The sequence below is a fragment of the Pseudophryne corroboree genome, chromosome 1 (assembly GCF_028390025.1).
Source record: "Pseudophryne corroboree isolate aPseCor3 chromosome 1, aPseCor3.hap2, whole genome shotgun sequence".
Classification (NCBI taxonomy): domain Eukaryota; kingdom Metazoa; phylum Chordata; class Amphibia; order Anura; family Myobatrachidae; genus Pseudophryne; species Pseudophryne corroboree.
The window spans coordinates 613,472,232-613,494,627 of record NC_086444.1 but is presented as its reverse complement, the minus strand read 5'-3'; the positions used below and the strand labels follow the sequence as shown (position 1 = coordinate 613,494,627).

At 46.9% G+C, this 22,396-nt stretch overlaps 1 protein-coding gene across 3 annotated transcripts in view; it reads left to right on the top strand.

The window, feature by feature from the left end:
- Nucleotides 1–658: 658 nt before the first annotated feature.
- LOC134902689 (small conductance calcium-activated potassium channel protein 2-like) overlaps nt 659–22,396 on the top strand; it is a 253,127-nt gene continuing 231,389 nt past the window's right edge. For 2 of the 3 annotated variants that reach the window (XM_063914409.1, XM_063914407.1), the window contains exon 1: nt 815–1,643. In XM_063914409.1, coding sequence (XP_063770479.1) covers nt 1,614–1,643 — 30 coding nt within the window. In that variant the 5' untranslated portion in view covers nt 815–1,613. The other variant, XM_063914408.1, reaches the window with a different exon arrangement.

Below are 22,396 nucleotides of genomic sequence, written 5' to 3'. Positions count from 1 at the left end.
TTAGTCCCTCGCTGCAGTGAGTCTGTTGCCAGCAGATCTCACTGTAAAATAAAAAACCTAAATATACTTTCTTTCTAGGAGCTCAGGAGAGCCCCTAGTGTGCATCCAGATCAGCCGGGCACAAGATTCTAACTGAGGTCTGGAGGAGGGTTATAGTGGGAGGAGCCAGTGCACACCAGGTAGTCCTAAAGCTTTCTTTAGTTGTGCCCAGTCTCCTGCGGAGCCGCTATTCCCCATGGTCCTTACGGAGTCCCCAGCATCCACTTAGGACGTTAGAGAAAATTCAGCTAGCGATCAACTTGGAATGACCCCCACATGACACAACCATGCAGTTTCACAAAACTCCCACACCAGTGAGGCATAGCACAGAACTAATCCAAAGCAGGGTGCCATTACATGACCGGGGGCATTTGGTTGGTTGCAATCCCCACATATCTTTATAGTGTAGATTTTAACCCTCAACTGGAAGAAGAGCAGTAAGTGACTACTGGAGAGGAAGCTTGCTCGCAGTACCGCTGCAGAATATGTGTGTAGGGGGAGTGTTAATGACCATTCATGTTCTCCTGCGACGATTTCTCTTTAAATATGGGTGGAGCAAGTAGTACACAGAAGACATCATGAGGGTAGTTGTGGCGTAAACAGCCAATGAGAGCGGGTCCATTGGAGTCCAACGTACCCCAAGAGGAGCAGACTGAGCTAGCAGCAGAGCAGAGAGGGAATGCTGCAGCAGCACAGGGCTGTCCCACTGCAGAACAGCTGCAGAGCACAGGGAGCTGGAACTATCCCTTCGTCAGGACCAGTTGACAGGTAAAGGGATCTGAGAACTGACCTCTATCCCTATGGAAGGAGAGTTATCCTCCGTGACCACACATATGGAAGTGACACTTCTTAAGTGTTTTGTCCATTGCTCTGCGGGCACAGGGAACTGTGCTTCAGCAGCTCACAGCATTGCTAAGTAGTAGCTCCTGTATGCTTCCTCAGCCCATAGAGAGGAGTTATCCTCCCTCCCAGCAGTAGCACAACATAAGGTAATAGAACAGACACACACACACAAATCATCTGGCAGTAAATGAGCCGTCCCTCTCAGGTAGAGCTGTGCGTGTGCCCGGTCTCCTGCGCATTGTGTAGTCTGTAACATTCCACATTACAGCAACGTGCTATACATTACCTGCAGTATCAAATCTGCAGGAATAGGGGGTGTCTACCAAATCCCTCACATGATGCTCAAGTAGCAGAGAGAGCAGAGCAAGCCAAAGCCTCCCCCAGCTCCCCACCCATGCCAGGCACGGCATGTCTGCAGCCAGGTTACCCCTTGCCCCCAGCCGCAGCATATAGAGTCATCCTCCTCTGTCTGGCCCGCTGGATCGCTCAGCGTTACCCGTTCTAATAGTGGGGGGGAGGGACTCGGGCTGGAGAGAGGAGACATTGCAGCATTGACCAATCTACAAGACCAGGGTGGGCTCCTCGGCTGCGGCAGTGCGGCGAATGACACGGAAACTTCTCTCGTTTCCACCCAAGATGAGGCACCAGAAAGAGATGTGATTGTAAGGCAATTAGCATCCCATGTCCTGGAGAAGTGTGCCTGCATACTGCTATACCAGAAGATTAACCCTATGTGGCTTGGTTTCCAGTTCGCAGCATGGGTGAGTGGGTGGATAATGGGGTATTGGCATCTTTCCTACGGGGGGTGTACAGGTACCAATTAGTGGTTTAACCCTTCACTTTGCCCATGGGGCCTCAATATCTTTACAGAACACAGTTTGTCCTATAGCCAGCAAATTGCGTCAGTGGCACCAGCTAGCAGGTTGTGACTTTCCGTCTGTCCAACATCAGGCTGGGCTTGTGTGCAGTAGCGGGTAATTATGTCTGGTTGCCACAGGAGGAATGAATGGTATTGCAGGGGATGAGACTATTGTCATGGTGTAAATGGACTAGTGATATTCCGCATACAATAATGTCGTAGACATACATTCTGCCGGGTTCTTTATACTTATTAACACGTTCGGCGCTAGAACGTATCTGTTTGTCTGCAGAAAGTTGTGGCTTGCTAAGGGGAAGACGGGTCTGTGCATCATGTCATACATTGGTACCTTGTGCATCATGCCATACTCTGGTACCTTGTGCAGACCTGGAATGGATTGGTACCTTGTGCATCATACCATACACTGGTACCTTGTGCAGACCTGGAATGCATTGGTACCTTGTGCATCATACCATACACTGGTACCTTGTGCAGACCTGGAATGCATTGGTACCTTGTGCATCATGCTGTACACTGGTACCTTGTGCAGACCTGGAATGCATTGGTACCTTGTGCATCATGCTGTACACTGGTACCTTGTGCAGACCTGGAATGCATTGGTACCTTGTGCATCATGCTATACACTGGTACCTTGTGCAGAACTGGAATGCATTGGATCTCCTCTGCACCGGAAGACTCGGGGGCTTCACTAGGGCTCTAAATAATTAGAGAAGAAATCTGAGGACAAGACATGAAACTCTGTTTCAGAGATGAAGATGATGACATGAATAATGCATGGGTTATAAGGAAAGATAGTATTACTTTGAGGGAGGTTGTCTAGCAGAATGGAAGGAAGGTGTTTGCAATTGAGGGCGAGGGGCAGTAGAATGAAAATGTAGTCATTTCTTAGATTTGTGCAATGTATTTCTCTGTGTGATGTATCACTGCTGCATAATTGTATAATGGATATCTAAGCTACACAGTTCTATTAATGTATGGCAATGCAGTTTAATGCAGATCACTAATGCGTTTGTGTATATGCCTTGGAACATGCCTATGTCATTCCATTTGCGTTTGTGTATGTCTGGGGTCGGGATTTTAATTGACAGCTGTCTGGTTTTGTCACCGATAACGCTCCTCCCGTGTGTATAATGTATATACTTTCACCAAATGTTATCCCTAGCCCTCCACTCCCACAATGACCTTTATCTTGTCAATCTTCAGTTTGAAATGCGGTTGTCCACCCAGAGGTTGTCATCAAGAGTTACAGGTGCCACACCAAGCAGGTTGTGTTTAATCCCCAGGGTTGGAGAGATGATTAGATTACCAGGTGATTTTACGGAGAGGACAAACTAGCAGTAGATAAGAATCTGTGTGCCTGTATTCTGTTGAGAGCTATTTGAAGGACATGACTTGCTATTAGAAAATACAGTTCTCTTACCATAACCTCAATTTATTCTAGTTTCATGTGGCATCTAATTATACCTGTACTATGTACTTAGTTATCCCTGCCATGTGATTCCATTCAACAGAATGTTCTGTCCTCACCCAATCATAGCCTATGACTTTTTCACCTTCAACTTGCTCCATTCACTTGTTTTTTTATTCCGAACTGATCTTCCTATATAGGCATTCTCACAATTTATTTTGCTTGAATTCCTTCTTCTTTTGTTCCTCCCCCTTGAGTCTTTAGTTTCAACTATATGCCCTTTACCTGCCTCAGCCATACAATTTGCTGTTCAGCCTATTTTCTTAAAATGTGTTCCCCCAGCCCTGTGATTCTCTCTTGTTATGGCAAAAAGCTCTATAATGCTTCTCTCAAGTTCTGGTTATTCCAGGCAAATGTATCACCTTGATGAAGGCAGTTTGGTATGAAGTGAGCTGATACCCTTCCAGGTATCCTCAGCAGTGCTTGTGTACAGACTCCTGCCACTGATTTGTATATCCTTCTATGTGTTAAATCGTATTATATTCTTTGGGTTAGTATTTCTGTTTAGCAAATTGTAATATTATGCAGATCCTTGACCTTTTTTTGTTTTGGTGGCCTTATTTCCAGTTTTCTGATCTCCAGACAGCAAGTTCTATAATCTTAATGCTGATTTCCCTCTAAGCTTAAAAGCTTACTTCACTGGGGGCTTATTATGCGGCCCTGTGCATCTTTCTTTACTTCGTTATAAAACGGATTGTGTTCTTGAACACATCATACATGTGTCAGATATTCTGCTGATTGTATTTAAATAATGTGTGGAAAAAAAAGAGAAAACAGGGGCAGTGGTAGGTAAAGGTACAAAGGAATTCATTGGGTCACTGTGTAAAGAGGAGATGATCAGGGGCCTCTTAAGCTGGATACACACCCAGCAAAATGGCAATGCTATGTAATGATACATCATATCCACTACACACACTCAACGATCCGCTGTACGACGGTGCAATGTATTGTTACATTCTGCATGCAGCCCCGTAACTGGGTGACAGCACACCCTGTGCAGACACTGCCTATGTCCCTGAGCGCATGCCGTCATAAGATTGCACTGTTTGGGTGAATGGGTCATAACTGACACACTACTGCCCTGTTCCGATCATCCTAAGGGTGTGTGGCCGGAATGTCCAAAGGACACAAAAGCCGGCGTTGCAGAAATGAAGTTGGCTACAGGCTGAGCGAGGGTGCAGCACCCAGGGCACTATGCACTGTACGACGGCACCGGCCGCACCGCCCTTCTTATGGCCCTGGCTGCATGTAACAACACTGTCTGCAATGGAATTGTCCCATTGGATGTGCAGCACATCCAGTGGGACAATTAAATTAATGACGACTGGGAACGAAGGATCGGAGTTATACACTATGTGATGTGTATGGTATATAGTTCCGATCTACGTCGGAATGATATCGTACAATTGCACTTATTTATCAATGAGTGATACATTTCACTGTGAGTGATAAATTGCACCAGCCAGTCCACTCCTGTCATTTTTTAAACACAGTCTGTAACATGGCAGTTAGGAGCTGATTGGCTGGAGCAGTTTATCACTCACAGTGAAATGTATCACTCATTAATAAATAAGGGCAAATATATCTTATAGTTTGTACCCAGCTATTGCGCCTTGGTCCCATAATGCTTTATAACACTATAACATATTATTATAACACAAGTGAGTATATTTAACATTGTTGGCAGTTATTATCTCTTTTGTTTTCTTTTTTTGTGTGAGGGATTTAACAGAAAGACCTTGCAGTGATGTAGCTGTCGTTATCACTTTACTGGTGGCTCTGAATCTGCGCATGTCCAGCCATGATACCATGAATGCACAGCATCATTTTGCCATCACAGGGGTAAGAGGAACAGGGACTTTGGGGCCTATTTATTTAGCCTTTTGTAGCTAATAATCCTGAATTTATCGGTGATATCTCCTAAATAGGCTAACTAACACCAAGATAGTATTAGGCTCTTTATCCCTATGGAAACATCTTCTGCTCTTTCTCCGGCAGTCTCCACCCACCATTGTGGCCATTTTCACAAAATGGCGATGCTCACGTGTGACCTTATGGCTGCTCGTGCGCAGTTTCAGAAATTGCAGTGAAGCGATAGCTATTACTTCACTTTTAAGCTCTTTGCTGGGAGAGCCTCTTGTCCTGGCTTGAACGAGTTGATAGCAATGAAAGATCATTTATTATTGCCGCAATATGCAGTGATAAGGAATGTAATTAACGGAGTGCCACTGCATTTTTTTTTAATAAACAGGCCCCATGTGGACAGAGCTATGAGGGTAAAACTCTGAAAAGCTAAGGTTTTTGGAGCTTGGTAAATTTCCCAGGCTGCTGTCATAGAGAATAGTGAGGACTACAACGCAGTGTTATTTTGCCTAATGCAGTTATCTGCTGCATTAGGCTATCCTTAAATAGTAGGGAAACAGCTGTTTTGCATGATTTTCACTAAAATAGATTCCTGCAATCAAGTCTCATGAAAAGCATGCAAAAACTAACATATAACACTACAGCACAAGTGAAAGGGGTTCAGGCCGTCCAAGCAGCAGATGATGTATGATTGTCTGCTCAGATCATGAATTACCCAGCTGTAAAGGAGGTCTCCATGACAAAGGAAATTATTGCTGATCAGGGATTCCTTAGAACACTCCGTGCAGACAGAGGACACTGAAACAACCTTAAAGAACCACAAAACTATTGTGCCTATTTATTAAGCTCTTTCTCTGGCGTTTACATTGGATAAAGACAATTTCTCTGCTTTTCTTAAATTTCTGAAAAGGTAAACACTGGAGAGAGGTCTCTGGTGCTCGATTACTAACGACTAACAACGCTTCCATCTTTACCCATCAATCTCTATGGAGATAGAGGCATATGTCACTTCATCAAGCAACAGCATCTTCAGATGGCATTACCCTTATACCCAGCAATGGCAGCCTGCAAATGTGGTGCGTGTCGGCTGACCGTGCGTGCGCATTTTGTTGTAACACTTAGCATTAGGCTGCTAATGAAGGGAAGATACCCTTTCAGGGAGCCACGTATTGATAAATTGTGGTGCAACTAACATCTGTATATTTTTTAGATCTATCTATCTATCTATCTATCTATCTATCTATCTATCTATCTATCTATCTATCTATCTATTATATATATTGCCAGTGGGCTGATATAAATTATTGTAACCCTCAAGGACAAAAGTTTAAGACACAATTTGTTTTTGGTACTGTTGAAATTCTAATTAAGGATATCGCCTAGTGTTCACGCTAGGCAGCTTTAGCAGCACGGCCCGATTTTTTAAGGGCAAAACCCGCCCTACTCTTTCTGCGGCGCCCTGCTAAAACTGACGCTCGCTTCCTGCCCTCGCAGCGCGTAAAGATGCCGTGCGCATGCGCGCGGCATCCATTCACGTTGAGAGAGCGCTTGGGGGAAGCCCAGCACCTCCGTAGGTGCTGGGCACGCCCCCAACAGTGACGTCGCCGGCCGCCAACGCCCCCTTTTTTTACCCGCAATGACCCCGCCCCCTATTTTGCATGGCCGAGCCCCCTTTTTGGCGCACGCTAGTGCCCCTCTAGATCCGGCGCCCTGCCCGGATTCTAGAGTGAACACTATTGCCACATGGTGCTTTTCTAAGTCGGGCTTTTCCAGTGACATCATTTGTTCAGTTGAAACACTCTTTTGTGTAAAGGTATATAAAATTATAAATACACAATTTATTTATTTTGAAATTAACTTTTCATTGGGCAATTTGTACACACACAACACAGAATAATCCTATGGGACCCATGCACCAGGTAGTTATCAGGGCAATTCCCTGTTCAGGGTTTGGGGAAATCCCACATGTTGGAAATCCTCGATTTGCAGATTCTGACCAAAAATGATCGGGATTGGCAAGTCAAGAATTTTTAACATGCTGTTAATGCTGATTCCCTGACAGATTGCTGATCATTGATGTCCACTGATCAGTGCATCAGTTTGGCAGAATGGGGAATCAGTCCATAAATGTATGTCCCGCATTAGAGCTTAAGGGCAGTACACACGGGAAGAGATGTGTGTCTGTTACAGACCGCTCAGCACACATCTCCCCCCCCCGCTCAGCACAGCGTGTTGTGTGCTGAGCGAGGGGAGGGACGGGGGTGAAATGAGCGATGTGCTAGATTGTGCCTGCATTCAGGCCAATCTAGCACCGGTGATAGCGACGCGCGGGGCCGCACATTGTTATCGCTGTGGGGCATATACACGAGAGATCCGTGCTTAAAATCTAAGAAATCTAGTCAGATTGCTTAGATTTTAAGAACGGATCTCTCCGTGTGTACCCCTTTAATTATATAAATGTTTTCATCTTATATGATCTCATAGTAAGTAGCTGTTTAACTCAGAAGATATATCCCGTTATAACCATGTACCACTGAATACCGCCGTTCCCTTACTTTATTAACAGTTGTGTATAGACCACAGATATTCCGCAGCGCTTTATAGACCATATTTAGTCATTCACATCAGTACATGTCCCAGTGGAGCTTACAATCTATATTACCTATTACATGGACACATTGACAAACTAGGGTTAAGAAGACAATTTACCTATGTTTTTGGAATGTGAGAGGAAACCGGAGCACCTGGAGGAAAGCCACACAAACATAGGGGAAACAAATAAACTCCCTCAGCTCTCTCCGCATCTGTTTTTGTCAACTTTTGCCACTGTGACCAGCGGTCACAGTTCAGGTTTTATTATTTGTATGGCAAATGCTTATTGGAGCAACTGTCCCAGAATTAATACATTGATAAATTGGCCTAAGAAATCATTCCTTGTCGCTGCAATATATTGCCTTAAGAAATGAGAATCCTATTGGCACCAATGATAACGCCCTGAGTCAGAGATGTATATTAATGCCACCGCAGCTGCCAATGTGTACGCAGCAACTGTGCATAAAACATGGAAGTGTTGCAGCCGCCTGGATTTGTACGCCGGCGGCTATGCAAGTCCCAGTGACTGTGTACAGAGACGCAGCGTCGGCTGCAGATCAGGCAGTTATGAAAGGCCTTGTCCCTGCATGAGCTGAATGATACAGGCCGTTATTAGGATCGCATATTGCAATGCGATCCCGGGCAGTAAGATCCCGCGATCTATGATAAATGCCCCCCTAAGTCTGATAAACTGCATGCAGTGGTTTTGCAGCTTGAAATACTCGTGTGACAAAGCTGTAGCATTTCATGTTGAATGTAATGTCAGCATGAAGTGTGTGTGTGTGTGTGTGTGTGTGTGTATGGGTAGGGGTTGCTGCAAAGGTGCAAAGGAGACATTTCAGCATTGACTAATATACAAGGCCAGGGTGGGTATGGTCCCCCATCACACTCCACCCAAAAGCTTACCATTGCCAATTAGCTGATTACACCTCTATGTATGACTCAAAGCAAATATTTCTGTGCTTACGTTATGACCTAGAAGAAAAAACTGATAATACTGACACTCGAGTCTCTGTGTCCTACTCCTGGAGGCAAAAACATCATTCAGCATCAGCCGATTTACCCCTGTTGTTATTCATACTAAAACCGTGAGCTATAGAGGAAACAAAGACATATTTTCAGTTTGCTCTGATGCAGTTTTCAATAATGCAGGAAAGAAAATCTATAGCATATAGAGTAATAGAGGAATGACGGGTGCTCTCCTGAGAAGGGATGTTACTGGGTGAGATCCCTGCATTGTGTGTTTTATCTTAAGCAAATACTCTGCAGACTGTATATGCACATAAACATCCTACAGTATTTTCTCTGTACCTCGTCTCTGGTGTGTGTGATCAGCAGTATGACGTGCGTTTGATAATCTTTCAGGGCTCAGTGCTGCAATACTCTGCATTAAGGCTTTATTATTATTTGTCCACATGTTTTTAACATCAATACATTCAGTTGTATAATTTGCACAGCTATCTAAACTGGTTTATATTACAATGAGTACTGTGCAGGGGCGTATTAAGAGAGAAGGGGACCTGCGTGCAGTCTCCGTTACGGGCCCCCTCCTCTCTGGCAGCTAGTAGACTCTGGCATAATGCACAGGTCTCTGTGAACATGGCGCCCTTGCCTTGTTCCCAGGAACATCTCCAGTGCGCATGCGCAAATCACTCGGAAATGGCAGTGGTGGACATTTTCTAAATGATATGTGCCCGCACTGGAGGTCCACCACCGTGGTAATCCGGAGGGGTAAGTGTACTATATAGGTTTCGCCCCCCCCCCCCCCCCGGACTTAAGGGCCCGTGTGCACCGCACACACTGCACCCATTAGAGAAACGCCTATGGTACTGTGACTGGATGTGTTACACTGCCTACACCAAGCGGTCACAGATTGGTTTTGGGTCTCACGGGACCTGGCAAATAGGGGATTCCCTCTTACGGTCAGTAACCACCTGTTACCTGCGCAGCGGGCGGGTATTTTGCTGTCACCACCAGGCTCCTACCATCAGCACCTGAGACCGCTTGCTGCTGTGTATGCGTAGACACGATGCTGCCACACTTCCTGGTTGGCGTTGGCTGGTTCCTTACTAGTCACTGACCATTGACCAGGCCCTGCATCTGTAGCTGGCAGAGGGTGGAACTTGGAGACACTGGGCAGGATATGGATGCATTCGTCTTGTTGTAAAGGCAAAATGGTAATTGCTTAAAAAGACTAAAGCCAGGTACACACCGGGCGACCTCTCCTAGGCCCAGATTTATTAAGCCTTAGAGAGTGATAAATAGCACAGTAATAAATGACCAGCCAACCAGCTCCTAACTGTCATTTTTCAAACACAGCCTGTGACATGGAAGTTAGGAGCTGATTGGCTGGTACTTTATCACCGTGCTATTATCGCTCTCCAAGGCTTGATAAATGGGGGCCCTAGTTAGCAACCACCACTATATCGCTGATTGCTAATTAGGGGAGATTGCCAGTGCATACACACTGAACAATATCGATGAACGACGTTCAGTTCAGTGATGTCATCCCGTGCACTCCTCGAACATGCAGCTCAATGGTATAGTTAAAGTTGAGCTGCATGCTCAATAGATAATGCCTGAATGAGAATGACCCGCATATGCGCGTATTGTTCATCGTTCAGGCATACACACTAGACGATATGAACAATAGATCTTTTAAAAAAAAGATTGTTATCATTCATATCGTCTAGTGTGTCACTCAGTGCGTACAGGGCTTATGTCCATGGCTAAAGGTGCTAAGGACCATTCACTGCATACAAGATGTTTACAGCAGGTATCTCTCTTCTCAGTCAGAAGAGATCTCTCTCTAACTCAGGGCTCACAGCCCTCTTTCTTTAGTCAGAAAACACAATAGCATGGTGAAATCCTCCGCGATACACCTTTTAGGATTCGTATATCCAGGGCCGTAACTAGCTGTGTGCCAGTGGTGCCTTGCCCACAGCCCAGTCAGTGCTGTGAGAATGATCCCGACAAGATCTCAACTGCACTTTGAAAAAGACAACTTTGTTCCAACTGATGTAGGAAGACATTCTTGTTGTTTGTTGCAAAAAACATGAGGAACTCTTCACTCCAAGGGTTATATTTATTAAACTTCATTTTTAATTTGATTTTAAGTTTGATTTAAATGGACTGAAATCAAATCAAATCAACGTTCTTTTCTCTAACGTCCTAAGTGGATGCTGGGGACACCGTCAGGACCATGGGGTTTAGCGGCTCCGCAGGAGACAGGGCACAATAATAAAAGCTTTAGGATCAGGTGGTGTGCACTGGCTCCTCCCCCTATGACCCTCCTCCAAGCCTCAGTTAGATTCTTGTGCCCGGCCGAGAAGGGTGCAATCTAGGTGGCTCTCCTGAGCTGCTTAGAATAAAAGTTTAAGTTAGGTTTTTTATTTTCAGTGAGTCCTGCTGGCAACAGGCTCACTGCTACGAGGGACTTAGGGGAGAGAAGTAAACTCACCTGCGTGCAGGATGGATTTGCTTCTTAGGCTACTGGACACCATTAGCTCCAGAGGGAGTCGGAACACAGGTCTCACCCTGGGGTTCGTCCTGGGGTTCGTCCCGGAGCCGTGCCGCCGACCCCCCTTGCAGATGCCGAAGTTGAAGAGGTCCAGAGGTCCAGAAACAGGCGGCAGAAGACTTTCAGTCTTCATAAGGTAGCGCACAGCACTGCAGCTGTGCGCCATTGTTGTCAGCACACTTCATACCAGCGGTCACTGAGGGTGCAGGGCGCTGGGGGGGGGCGCCCTGGGCAGCAATGTATTATACCTTTTTTATGGCTAAAATACATCACATATAGCCCTTGAGGCTATATGGATGTATTTAACCCCTGCCAGATCTCACAAACTCCGGGAGAAGAGCCCGCCATTTTAGGGGGCAGGGCCTATTCTCCTCAGCACACGGCGCCATTTTCCTGCTCAGCTCTGCTGTGAGGAAGGCTCCCAGGCTCTCCCCTGCACTGCACTACAGAAACAGGGTTAAAACAGAGAGGGGGGGCACTTATTTGGCGATATGATTACATATGTGAAAATGCTATAAGGGAAAACACTTGTATAAGGGGTTGTCCCTGTATAATTATAGCGTTTTTGGTGTGTGCTGGCAAACTCTCCCTCTGTCTCCCCAAAGGGCTAGTGGGGTCCTGTCCTCTATCAGAGCATTCCCTGTGTGTGTGCTGTGTGTCGGTACGTGTGTGTCGACATGTAGGAGGACGATGTTGGTGAGGAGGCGGAGCAAATTGCCTGTATTGGTGATGTCACTCTCTAGGGAGTCGACACCGGAATGGATGGCTTATTTAGGAATTACGTGATAATGTCAACACGATGCAAGGTCGGTTGACGACATGAGACGGCCGGCAAACAAATTAGTACCTGTCCAGGCGTCTCAGACACCGTCAGGGGCTTGTAAAAACGCCCATTTACCTCAGTTGGTCGACACGGACACAGAAACGGACACTGACTTCAGTGTCGACGGTGAAGAAACAAACGTATTTTCCTTTAGGGCCACACGTTACATGTTAAGGGCAATGAAGGAGGTGTTACATATTTCTGATACTACAAGTACCACAAATAAGGGTATTATGTAGGGTGGGAATAATCTACTTGTAGTTTTTCCTGAATCAGATAAATTAAAGTGTGTGATGATACGTGGGTTTCCTCCGATAGAAAATTATTGGAGGTATACCCTTTCCCGCCAGAAGTGAGGGCGAGTTGGGAAACACACCTTAGGGTGGATAAGGCGCTCACACGCTTATAAAAACAAGTGGCGTTACCATCTCCAGATACGGCCGCCCTCAAGGAGCCAGCTGATAGGAAGCTGAAACATATCCAAAAAAGTATATACACACATACTGGTGTTATACTACGACCAGCAATCGCCTCAGCCTGGATGTGCAGCGCTGGGGGGGCTTGGTCGGATTTCCTGACTGAAAATATTGATACCCTTGACAGGAACAATATTTTATTGACTATAGAGCATTTTAAGGATGCATTTCTATATATGCGAGATGCGCAGAGGGATATTTGCATTCTGGCATCAAGAGTAGATGTGATGTCCATATCTGCCAGACGATGTTTATAGACACGACAGTGGTCAGGTGATGCAGATTCCAGACGGCACATGGAAGTATTGCCGTATAAAGGGGCGGTCCATCGGACCTGGTGGCCATGGCAACAGCTGGAAAATCCACTTTTGTTACCCCAAGTCACATCTCAGCAGAAAAGGACACAGTCTTTTCAGTCTCAGTCCTTTCGTACCCATAAAGGCAGGCGGGCAAAAGGCCAGTCATATCTGCCCAGGGTTAGAGGAAAGGGAAGAAGACTGCAGCAGGCAGCCCATTCCCAGGAACAGAAGTCCTCCACAGCTTCTGCCAAGTCCGCAGCATGACGCTGGGGCCATACAAGCGGACTCAGGTGCGGTGGGGGGTCATCTCAAGAGTTTCAGCACGCAGTGGGCTCACTCGCAAGTGGACTCCTGGATCCTACACGTAGTATCCCAGGTGTACATTGGAAATTCGAGACGTCTTCCCCTCACAAGTTCCTGAAGTCTGCTTTACCAACGTCTCCCTCCGACAGGGAGGCAGTATTGGGAAAAAATTCACAGGCTGTATTCCCAGCAGGTGATAATCAAAGTACCCCTCCTACAACAAGGGAAGGGGTATTATTCCACACTATATTGTGGTACTGAAGCCAAACGGCTCGGTGAGATCTAAAAGATTTGAACAATTACATACAAGGGTTCAAATCAAGATGGAGTCACTCAGAGCAGTGATAGCGAACCAGGACGATATGGTGTCACTGGATATCAGGGACGCTTACCTACATGTCCAAATTTTGCCCTTCTCACCAAGGGTATCTCAGGTTCGTGGTACAGAACTGTCACTATCAGTTCAGACGCTGCCGTTTGGATTGTCCACGGCACCCCGGGTCTTTACCATGGTAATGGCCGAAATGATGATTCTTCCTAAAAGAAATATGGACGCTTTCCTGATAAGGGCAAGGTCCAGAGAACAGTTGGCGGTCGGAGTAGCACTATCTCAAGTAGTTCTACGACAGCACGAGTGGTTTCTAAATATTCCAAAATCGCAGCTTTTCCGACGACACGTCTAATGTTCCTAGGAATGATTCTGGACACAGTCCAGAAAAGGATGTTTTCTCCCGGAGAAGAAGGCCAGGGAGTTATCCGAGCTAGTCAGGAACCTCCTAAAACCAGGAAAAGTATCAGTGCATCATTGCACAAGGGTCCTGTGAAAAATGGTGGTTTCTTACAAAGCGATCCCATTCGGTAGATTTCACGCAAGAACCTTTCAGTGGAATCTGCTGGGAAAATGGTCCGGATAGCATCTTCAGATGCATCAGCGGATAACCCTGTCTCCAAGGACAAGGGTGTTTTCTTCTGCGGTGGCTGCAGAGTGCTCATCTATGAAAGGGCCGCAGATTCGACATTCAGGACTGGGTCCTGGTGACCACGGATGCCAGCCTGAGTGGCTGGGGAGCAGTCACACAAGGAAAAAATTTCCAGGGAGTGTGATCAAGTCTGGAGACTTCTCTCCACATAAATATACTGGAGCTAAGGCCAATTTACAAGGCTCTAAGCTTAGCAAGACCTCTGCTTCAAGGTCAGCCGGTATTGATCCAGTGGGACAACATCACGGCAGTCGCCCACGTAAACAGACAGGGCGGCACATGAAGCAGGAGGGAAATGGCAGAAACTGCAAGGATTCTTCGCTGGGCGAAAAATCATGTGATAACACTCTCGGCAGTGTTAATTCCGGGAGTGGAAAACTTGGAAGCAGACTTCCTCAGCAGGCTTAACCTCCACCCGGGAGAGTGGGGACTTCAGCGGGAAGTCTTCCACATGATTGTAAACCGTTGGGAAAAACCAAAGGTGGACATGATGGCGTCCCGCCTGAACAAAAAACTAGACAGATATTGCGCCAGGTCAAGGGACCCTCAGGCAATAGCGGTGGACGCTCTGGTAACACTGTGGGTGTACCAGTCAGGGTATGTGTTCCCTCCTATGCATCTCATACCAAAAGTACTGAGAATCATAAGAAGGAGATGAGTAAGAACGATACTCGTGGTTCCGGATGGGTCAAGAAGGACTTGGTACCCGGAACTTCAAGAGATGCTCACGGAAGAACCGTGGCCTCTACCTTTAAGAGAGGACCTGCTCCAGCAGGGGCCTTGTCTGTTCCAAGACTTACCGCGGCTGCGTTTGACGGCATGGCAGTTGAACGCCGGATCCTGAAAGGGCATTCCAGATGAAGTCATCCCTACCCTGGTCGAAGCCAGGAAGGATGTAATCGCAAAACATTTTCACCGCATTGGGCGAAAATATGTTGCGTGGTGTGAGGCCAAGAAGGTCCCTACAGAGGAATTCCAACTGGGTCGTTTCCTACATTTCCTGAAAACAGGACTGTCTATGGGCCTAAAATTAGGGTCCATTAAGGTTCAAATTTCGACCCTGTCGAATTTCTTCCAGAAAGAACTGGCTTCAGTGCCTGAAGTTCAGACGTTTGTAAAAGGGGTACTGCATATACAGCCTCCTTTTGTGCCCCCAGTGGCACCTTGGGATCTCAATGTTGTTTTGAGTTTCCTAAAGTCACATTGGTTGGATCCACTCACCACTGTGGAATTAAAATATTTCACATGGAAGGTGAAGATTCTATTAGCCCTGGCTTCAGCCAGGCGTGTGTCAGAATGGGCGGCTTTATCATATAAAAGCCCTTACTTAATTTTTTATTCTGACAGGGCAGAATTGAGGACTCGTCCTCAATTTCTCCTTAAGGTGTTTTCTGTTTTTCACATGAACCAACCTATTGTGGTACCTGCGGCTACTAGGGACTTGGAGGACTCCAAGTTACTTGACGTTGTCAGGGCCCTGAAAATATATGTTTCCAGGACGACTGGAGTCAGAAAATCTGACTCGCTGTTTAGCCTGTATGCACCCAACAAGATGGGTGTTCCTGCTTCTAAGCAGACGATTGCTCGCTGGATTTGTAGTACAATTCAGCTTGCACATTCTGTGGCAGGCTTGCCACAGCCAAAATCAGTAAAAGCCCATTCCACAAGGAAGTGGGCTCATCTTGGGCGGCTGCCCGAGGGGTCTCGGCTTTACAACTTTGCCGAGCTGCTACTTGGTCAGGGGCACACTCTGACTGAGGAGGACCTGGAGTTTTCTCATTCGGTGCTGCAGAGTCATCCGCACTCTCCCGCCCGTTTGGGAGCTTTGGTATAATCCCCATGGTCCTGACGGAGTCCCCAGCATCCATTTAGGACGTTAGAGAAAATAAGAATTTACTTACCGATAATTCTATTTCTCGTAGTCCGTAGTGGATGCTGGGCGCCCATCCCAAGTGCGGATTGTCTGCAATACTTGTACATAGTTATTGTTACAAAAATCGGGTTATTCTTGTGAGCCATCTTTTCAGAGGCTCCTTCGTTGTTATCATACTGTTAACTGGGTTCAGATCACAGGTTGTACGGTGTGATTGGTGTGGCTGGTATGAGTCTTACCCGGGATTCAATATCCTTCCTTATTATGCACGCTCGTCCGGGCACAGTATCCTAACTGAGGCTTGGAGGAGGGTCATAGGGGGAGGAGCCAGTGCACACCACCTGATCCTAAAGCTTTTATTATTGTGCCCTGTCTCCTGCGGAGCCGCTAAACCCCATGGTCCTGACGGAGTCCCCAGCATCCACTACGGACTACGAGAAATAGAATTATCGGTAAGTAAATTCTTATTTTTCACTCATAAAATCACATATTTACTGAGATTCGATTTTGAAATTGATTTCAAAATTAAATTCAATGTTCGATTTTGACTAGTGATTTCCGAGTACCTGGAAACCCCCCATGCTCGCGATCCATCAGGGCAGTTGACAGATATATATTTTTTTGTGACGGCGTTCGGAGCGGTGTGCAGGGACAAGGAAGGCATAAGAAGGCAGAGCTGCCTCCTTATATTGAGAGGAAGCTACAGTGCGCTGCTCCTCTCAGGCATTTCCGAGCTGGGCTGGCGGTGAAGCAGTGAGTGGTGAGTGACTGACACTGCAAGTGTATGTCGCATGTCGGGGGGGTGGCCGTGGAGAGGGGGAGGAGGGGAGTTTTTAATAAATGATGCTGGCCGGGTGGGCTGAGCACTCTCTGACCCATTATCCGGGGGGAGGGGGGATAGGGTTGTGGAAGGGGGGCAGCATCTATACTAAGATATGGTGGCTTATGTACTTTAATAAATTATAGTGGCTGTTTTTGATTTTTATGTGAAAGAGGTGTGTGCATACTATGGGGTATATTCAAATGTTTGAAAAGTCAGTTGGGTGTCTGTTTCTTCCTATCTAATAGACAGGAAAAACAGACACCCAACCGACTGCAATAACTGTCGGAAGCTGCCGTCTTGTCAGAAAGACGGCAGCTTTCCGACAGTTTTAGGCCGGAAGGGGTTCCGACCTATTCATTACGGCCCCATTTATTAGTCAGGTTTCCCGACTTGTCGGAATTCTGTCGGAATGCACGTTGATCGGCGGCTTCAGACGCCGATCAGCGTGCATTGTCGGAAGCGGGGCCAAACCCGACATGTTTTAGCCCCGTTTCCGACAATCTCAATCCGACTTTAAAAAAAGTCGGATTGAGATGAGTGAGCTGAGAGCAGGAGACGGGGGAGCAGCGGAGAGATCAGGAACCCAGCGGCAGCGTCCACCCGGCTCCAGCAAGCGAAGTCCCGCTCACCCGTCTCCTCCCCCGTCCGTTCTGTCTCCTCCGCTGCTCTCCCCCCCCCCCCAGCGCCGCAGACATCACCTCCTCCCGGCGCTGCAGACAGTTCCCTTCCCCAGGCGCCGCAGACAGCTCCCTTCCCCCGGCGCTGCTGACAGCAGCAGGACAGGACACCGGAAGCGGCCAAATCCGACAGTCGGATTTGGCCACTCTTTTGAATAGGGGTTGTCGGGTCCATTCCGACAACTGCATGTCGGAATGGACCGGACTCTTATTGAATATACCCCTATGTGTGTGTTTGTGTGTGTGTTTGCTGTGTCTATGTACTGTATGTTTTGTGTATGTGTGTATGTATGCTATGTCTATGTGTGTGTGTGTATGCTGTGTGTATGTAAGCTATGTATGTATTTGCTACTGTATGTGTGTATGTATGTCTATGTGTATGTATGTATGTATGTATGTATGTATGTATGTATGTATATATACCAACTAGGCAACATGCTGTGATGTGATTTCATTACTAAGATCTTCTTGAAGTGCCGACCACTGTTTTTGCACACACACGCACACAAACACACAACCCAAACATTTATTTATATATTCAAATCCTGCGTTTGCTCCTGAGAATCTTGTCTAGAATCTAAAATCGCCTATCTGCTATTAGCCTATTATTTTGGGGATTTGTAGTTTGATTTTTGGTTTGCTTTGTAAACCAAATTTTCAATTTGAATGTTATTAAATCAGGAGATTATATTTTCGTCCATGTAAAAGTACCAATGTTTTGCCAATATTCGATTTTAAGTGGGATTTGGTTATTTGATTTACATTCGATTTTGTCTTTAGTAAATCTACAGATTGCAAAATCAAATGCAAAATCACCAAAAAACCCAAATCGAACATTATTAAATATACCCCTAGTTTCTAATGAAACAGTGAACTCAAAAATGTTCTTAAGGAGAAATTAAATGATTCGCACTCCACACTAAGTGTCCCCCTTGCTATGGCATTATCCCCCTTGCTGGTTCAGTCTGGTGCTGGTTATTGTTTAATAAGGGGATCCCTGCTCTTGTTTTAAAGGGGGGACAGGGTTTAATTAGCCAGTGCCTCCCCAGCCATTGACTTCACCGCACGTCACTGCTTCACATGTCCCTCAGACCGCCTCATGTGCGACTATTAGGCCATCATGCCCTTCCAAATGCCCTTTATGACCCCTCCAGATGCCCCTTATGTGCTACTGAACCACTCCATGTGCCCCTTGTGTGCTATCAGATCTCCCCATAAGCACCTTATGTGCCATGAGACCGCTCTTCATGCTCTTTATGTGTCATCAATCCCTACCATATGCCCCTTTATAAGCAGCTTCTCTTGAATAATATTCCCTGTGCCGAAAAAATGGGCAAAAGCACCCGCAAATTCCCCAAATCACGTGTATCGCCAGCAAATTTGCCAATACATGTGGTTTTCGCCAGTGCCATACAAAGTGCCAGGGCAGAAAGGAGGGTCACATAAGGGAGAGAGAGAGAAGAAAGGAGACAAAGTGAGAGAGGAAAGGAGAGCAAGTGCCAGGACAGAGATGAGGTGTCCCAGGAGAGAGAGAGAGATGAAAGGGGACAAAGTGCCCAGTTATTAAAGGAGGAGTCCCAGGAGAGAGAGAGAGAGAGAGAGAGAGAGAGAGAGAGAGGGGACAAAGTGAGAAAGAAAAAGGATACCAAGTGCCAGGGCAGAGAGGATGAGTACCAGGAGAGAGAGAGAGAGAGAGAGAGAGAGAGAGAGAGAGATGAAAGGGGACAAAGTGCCCAGTTATTAAAGGAGGAGTCCCTGGAGAGAGAGAGGAAAGGGGACAAAGTGAGAGAGAGAAAGGATACCAAGTGCCAGGGCAGAGAGGATGAGTAGAGAGAGAGAGAGAGTAAAGGAGACAAAGTGAGAGAGGAAAGGAGAGCAAGTGCCAGGACAGAGATTAGGAGTCCCAGGAGAGAGAGATGAAAGGGGACAAAGTGCCCAGTTATTAAAGGAGGAGTCCCAGGAGAGAGAGAGGAAAGGGGACAAAGTGAGAGAGGAAAAGGATACCAAGTGCCAGGGCAGAAAGGATGAGTACCAGGAGAGAGAGAAAGAGAGAGAGTAAGGGGGACAAAGTGAGAGAGGAAAGGAGGCCAAGTGCTAGGGCAGAGAGCATGAGTCCCTAGGATAGAGAATAGGGGGAAATGGGTTAGGGAGATGGGATGGCATGGAAGAAAAATATTGTACTGCACAATAGTTGGCAACTTGGTAAGAATGATGGGGTCCAAAATAACAGTATTACATATTTGTCTTCAAATTCTTAAATATCATATTCCATCAAACAGATTAATTTATATCAGTTGAAAAGTTTTCCTCTCAAGAATACTTGCTGCATCTTTCTTTGTGATACAGTTGAAACTGTTATAATGATGGCTTCTATGATTACCATTTTCCAACCAACAGTAAACTCTAAATTCAACAAGGATTTCCTTATGCTTAGCTTTACAGTAGTTACTGTATCGCAAGAGCGCTGAAAAGGACACAATATACCTCTATCTGTCATCAGATCTCACCATGCCACAGTGACAAATCTAAAGATAAAGAGGACCTTATTCAGGTTTGTTAGCGCACCAAAAAAACAAGCAACTGGTCAAAACCATGTTGCATTGCAGGTGGGGCACACACGGAGAGATCCGTGCTTAAAATCTGACTAGATTGCTTAGAAGTTAAGCACGGATCTCTCTGTGTGTATGCCGCACAGCGATAGCGATGCGCGGCCCCACTTGTCGCTATCGCCGGTGCTAGCAGGTCGCTCATTTCACCGCTGGATGAAATGAGCGGCCCCCCTCGCTCATCACATATTGCGCTGTGTGCTGAGCGGGGGAGAGATGTGTGCTGAGCGGTCTGTACTGTAAAAATGCCCTTGTCTCCTCCATTCATAAAACTCACCCTTGATCCTGACACTCTCACTAATGAACGCATCATCTCTTCTCCAATTTGCCTTCCAAACTCCTGGAATGTATTGTGAACAATTGCCTTACCGTCTTTCTTTTCTCCCACTCCCTACTTGACCAATTTCAGTCTAGCTTTCGTCCTCGCCACTCCACAGAAACTGCGCTCACTAAAGTCAGCAATGATCTCCTTTTTGCCAAATCCAAGGGCTGTTACTCTCTCACTCACCTCGACCTCTGCTTCTTTTGACACTGTGGACCACCCTCTTCTTCTGCAAACCCTTCACTCCATCGGTCTGTGTGATACTGCCCTCCTGGCTGTCCTCCGATGTCTCTGTTCTCTTTCTGGGATGTATTGGGTATCCCGATGGACGGGATCTCAGTGTGGTGAAGACCAACGCCAGATTCCCAGAACGTAAGTATGTCAAGGTGGGTTAGGCTGCGGGACGAGGGTTAGACTTAGGCTGCGGGAGAGCGGGGTTAGAGTTAGACTGTGCGAAGGGAGGGTTAGTTTAGTCTAGCGCACCTGTCAGGATTTTAGGCAGTTGGGATTCCGGTGTCGTTACTCTGACTGCCAGCATCCTCACTGCCGGTATCCTGTACCGAAAACCTTTTTTTGTCTGCTCTTTTTTGTCTGCTCTCTTGATTCCACTCTCCCCCTCCCCTCCACACTCAAGGTTCCGTTCTGGGACCACAACTATTCTCCCTCTATACATCCTCAGTAGGTGACCTCATCCTCTGCCGTGACCTCCAGAATCATCACTATACTGACCACACTCAGATCTGTCTATGTCTATTACTGAGCTAATCATCTTTCTCTGACGTCCTAGTGGATGCTGGGAACTCCGTAAGGACCATGGGGAATAGACGGGCTCCGCAGGAGACTGGGCACTCTAAAAGAAAGATTATTAGGTACTATCTGGTGTGCACTGGCTCCTCCCTCTATGCCCCTCCTCCAGACCTCAGTTAGATTTCTGTGCCCGGCCGAGCTGGATGCACACTAGGGGCTCTCCTGAGCTCCTAGAAAGAAAGTATATTTTAGTTTTTTTATTTTACAGTGAGACCTGCTGGCAACAGGCTCACTGCAACGAGGGACTAAGGGGAGAAGAAGCGAACCTACCTGCTTGCAGCTAGCTTGGGCTTCTTAGGCTACTGGATACCCTTAGCTCCAGAGGGATCGACCGCAGGACCCGTCCTTGGTGTTCGTTCCCGGAGCCGCGCCGCCGTCCCCCTTACAGAGCCAGAAGCATGAAGATGGTCCGGAAAATCGGCGGCAGAAGACTTCAAAGTCTTCACCAAGGTAGCGCACAGCACTGCAGCTGTGCGCCACTGCTCCTCATGCACACCTCACACTCCGGTCACTGATGGGTGCAGGGCGCTGGGGGGGGGGGGGGGGGGGGGGCGCGGGCGCCCTGAGGGCAATATAAACACCTTGGCTGGCAAAATAATCACAATATATAGCCCCAGAGGCTATATATGTGATAAATACCCCTGCCAGAATCCATAAAAAAGCGGGAGAAAAGTCCGCGAAAAAGGGGCGGAGCTATCTCCCTCAGCACACTGGCGCCATTTTCTCTTCACAGTGCAGCTGGAAGACAGCTCCCCAGGCTCTCCCCTGTAGTTTTCAGGCTCAAAGGGTTAAAAAGAGAGGGGGGCACTAAATTTAGGTGCAATATTGTATATACAAGCAGCTATTGGGGAAAATTCACTCAGTTATAGTGTTAATCCCCACATTATATAGTGCTCTGGTGTGTGCTGGCATACTCTCTCTCTGTCTCCCCAAAGGGCTTTGTGGGGTCCTGTCCTCAGTCAGAGCATTCCCTGTGTGTGTGCGGTGTGTCGGTACGGCTGTGTCGACATGTTTTGATGAGGAGGCTTTTGTGGTGACGGAGCAGATGCCGATAAATGTGATGTCGCACCCTGTGGGGCCGACACCAGAGTGGATGGATAGGTGGAAGGTATTAACCGACAGTGTCAACTCCTTACATAAAAGGCTGGATGACGTAACAGCTATGGGACAGCCGGCTTTTCAGCCCGCGCCTGCCCAGGCGT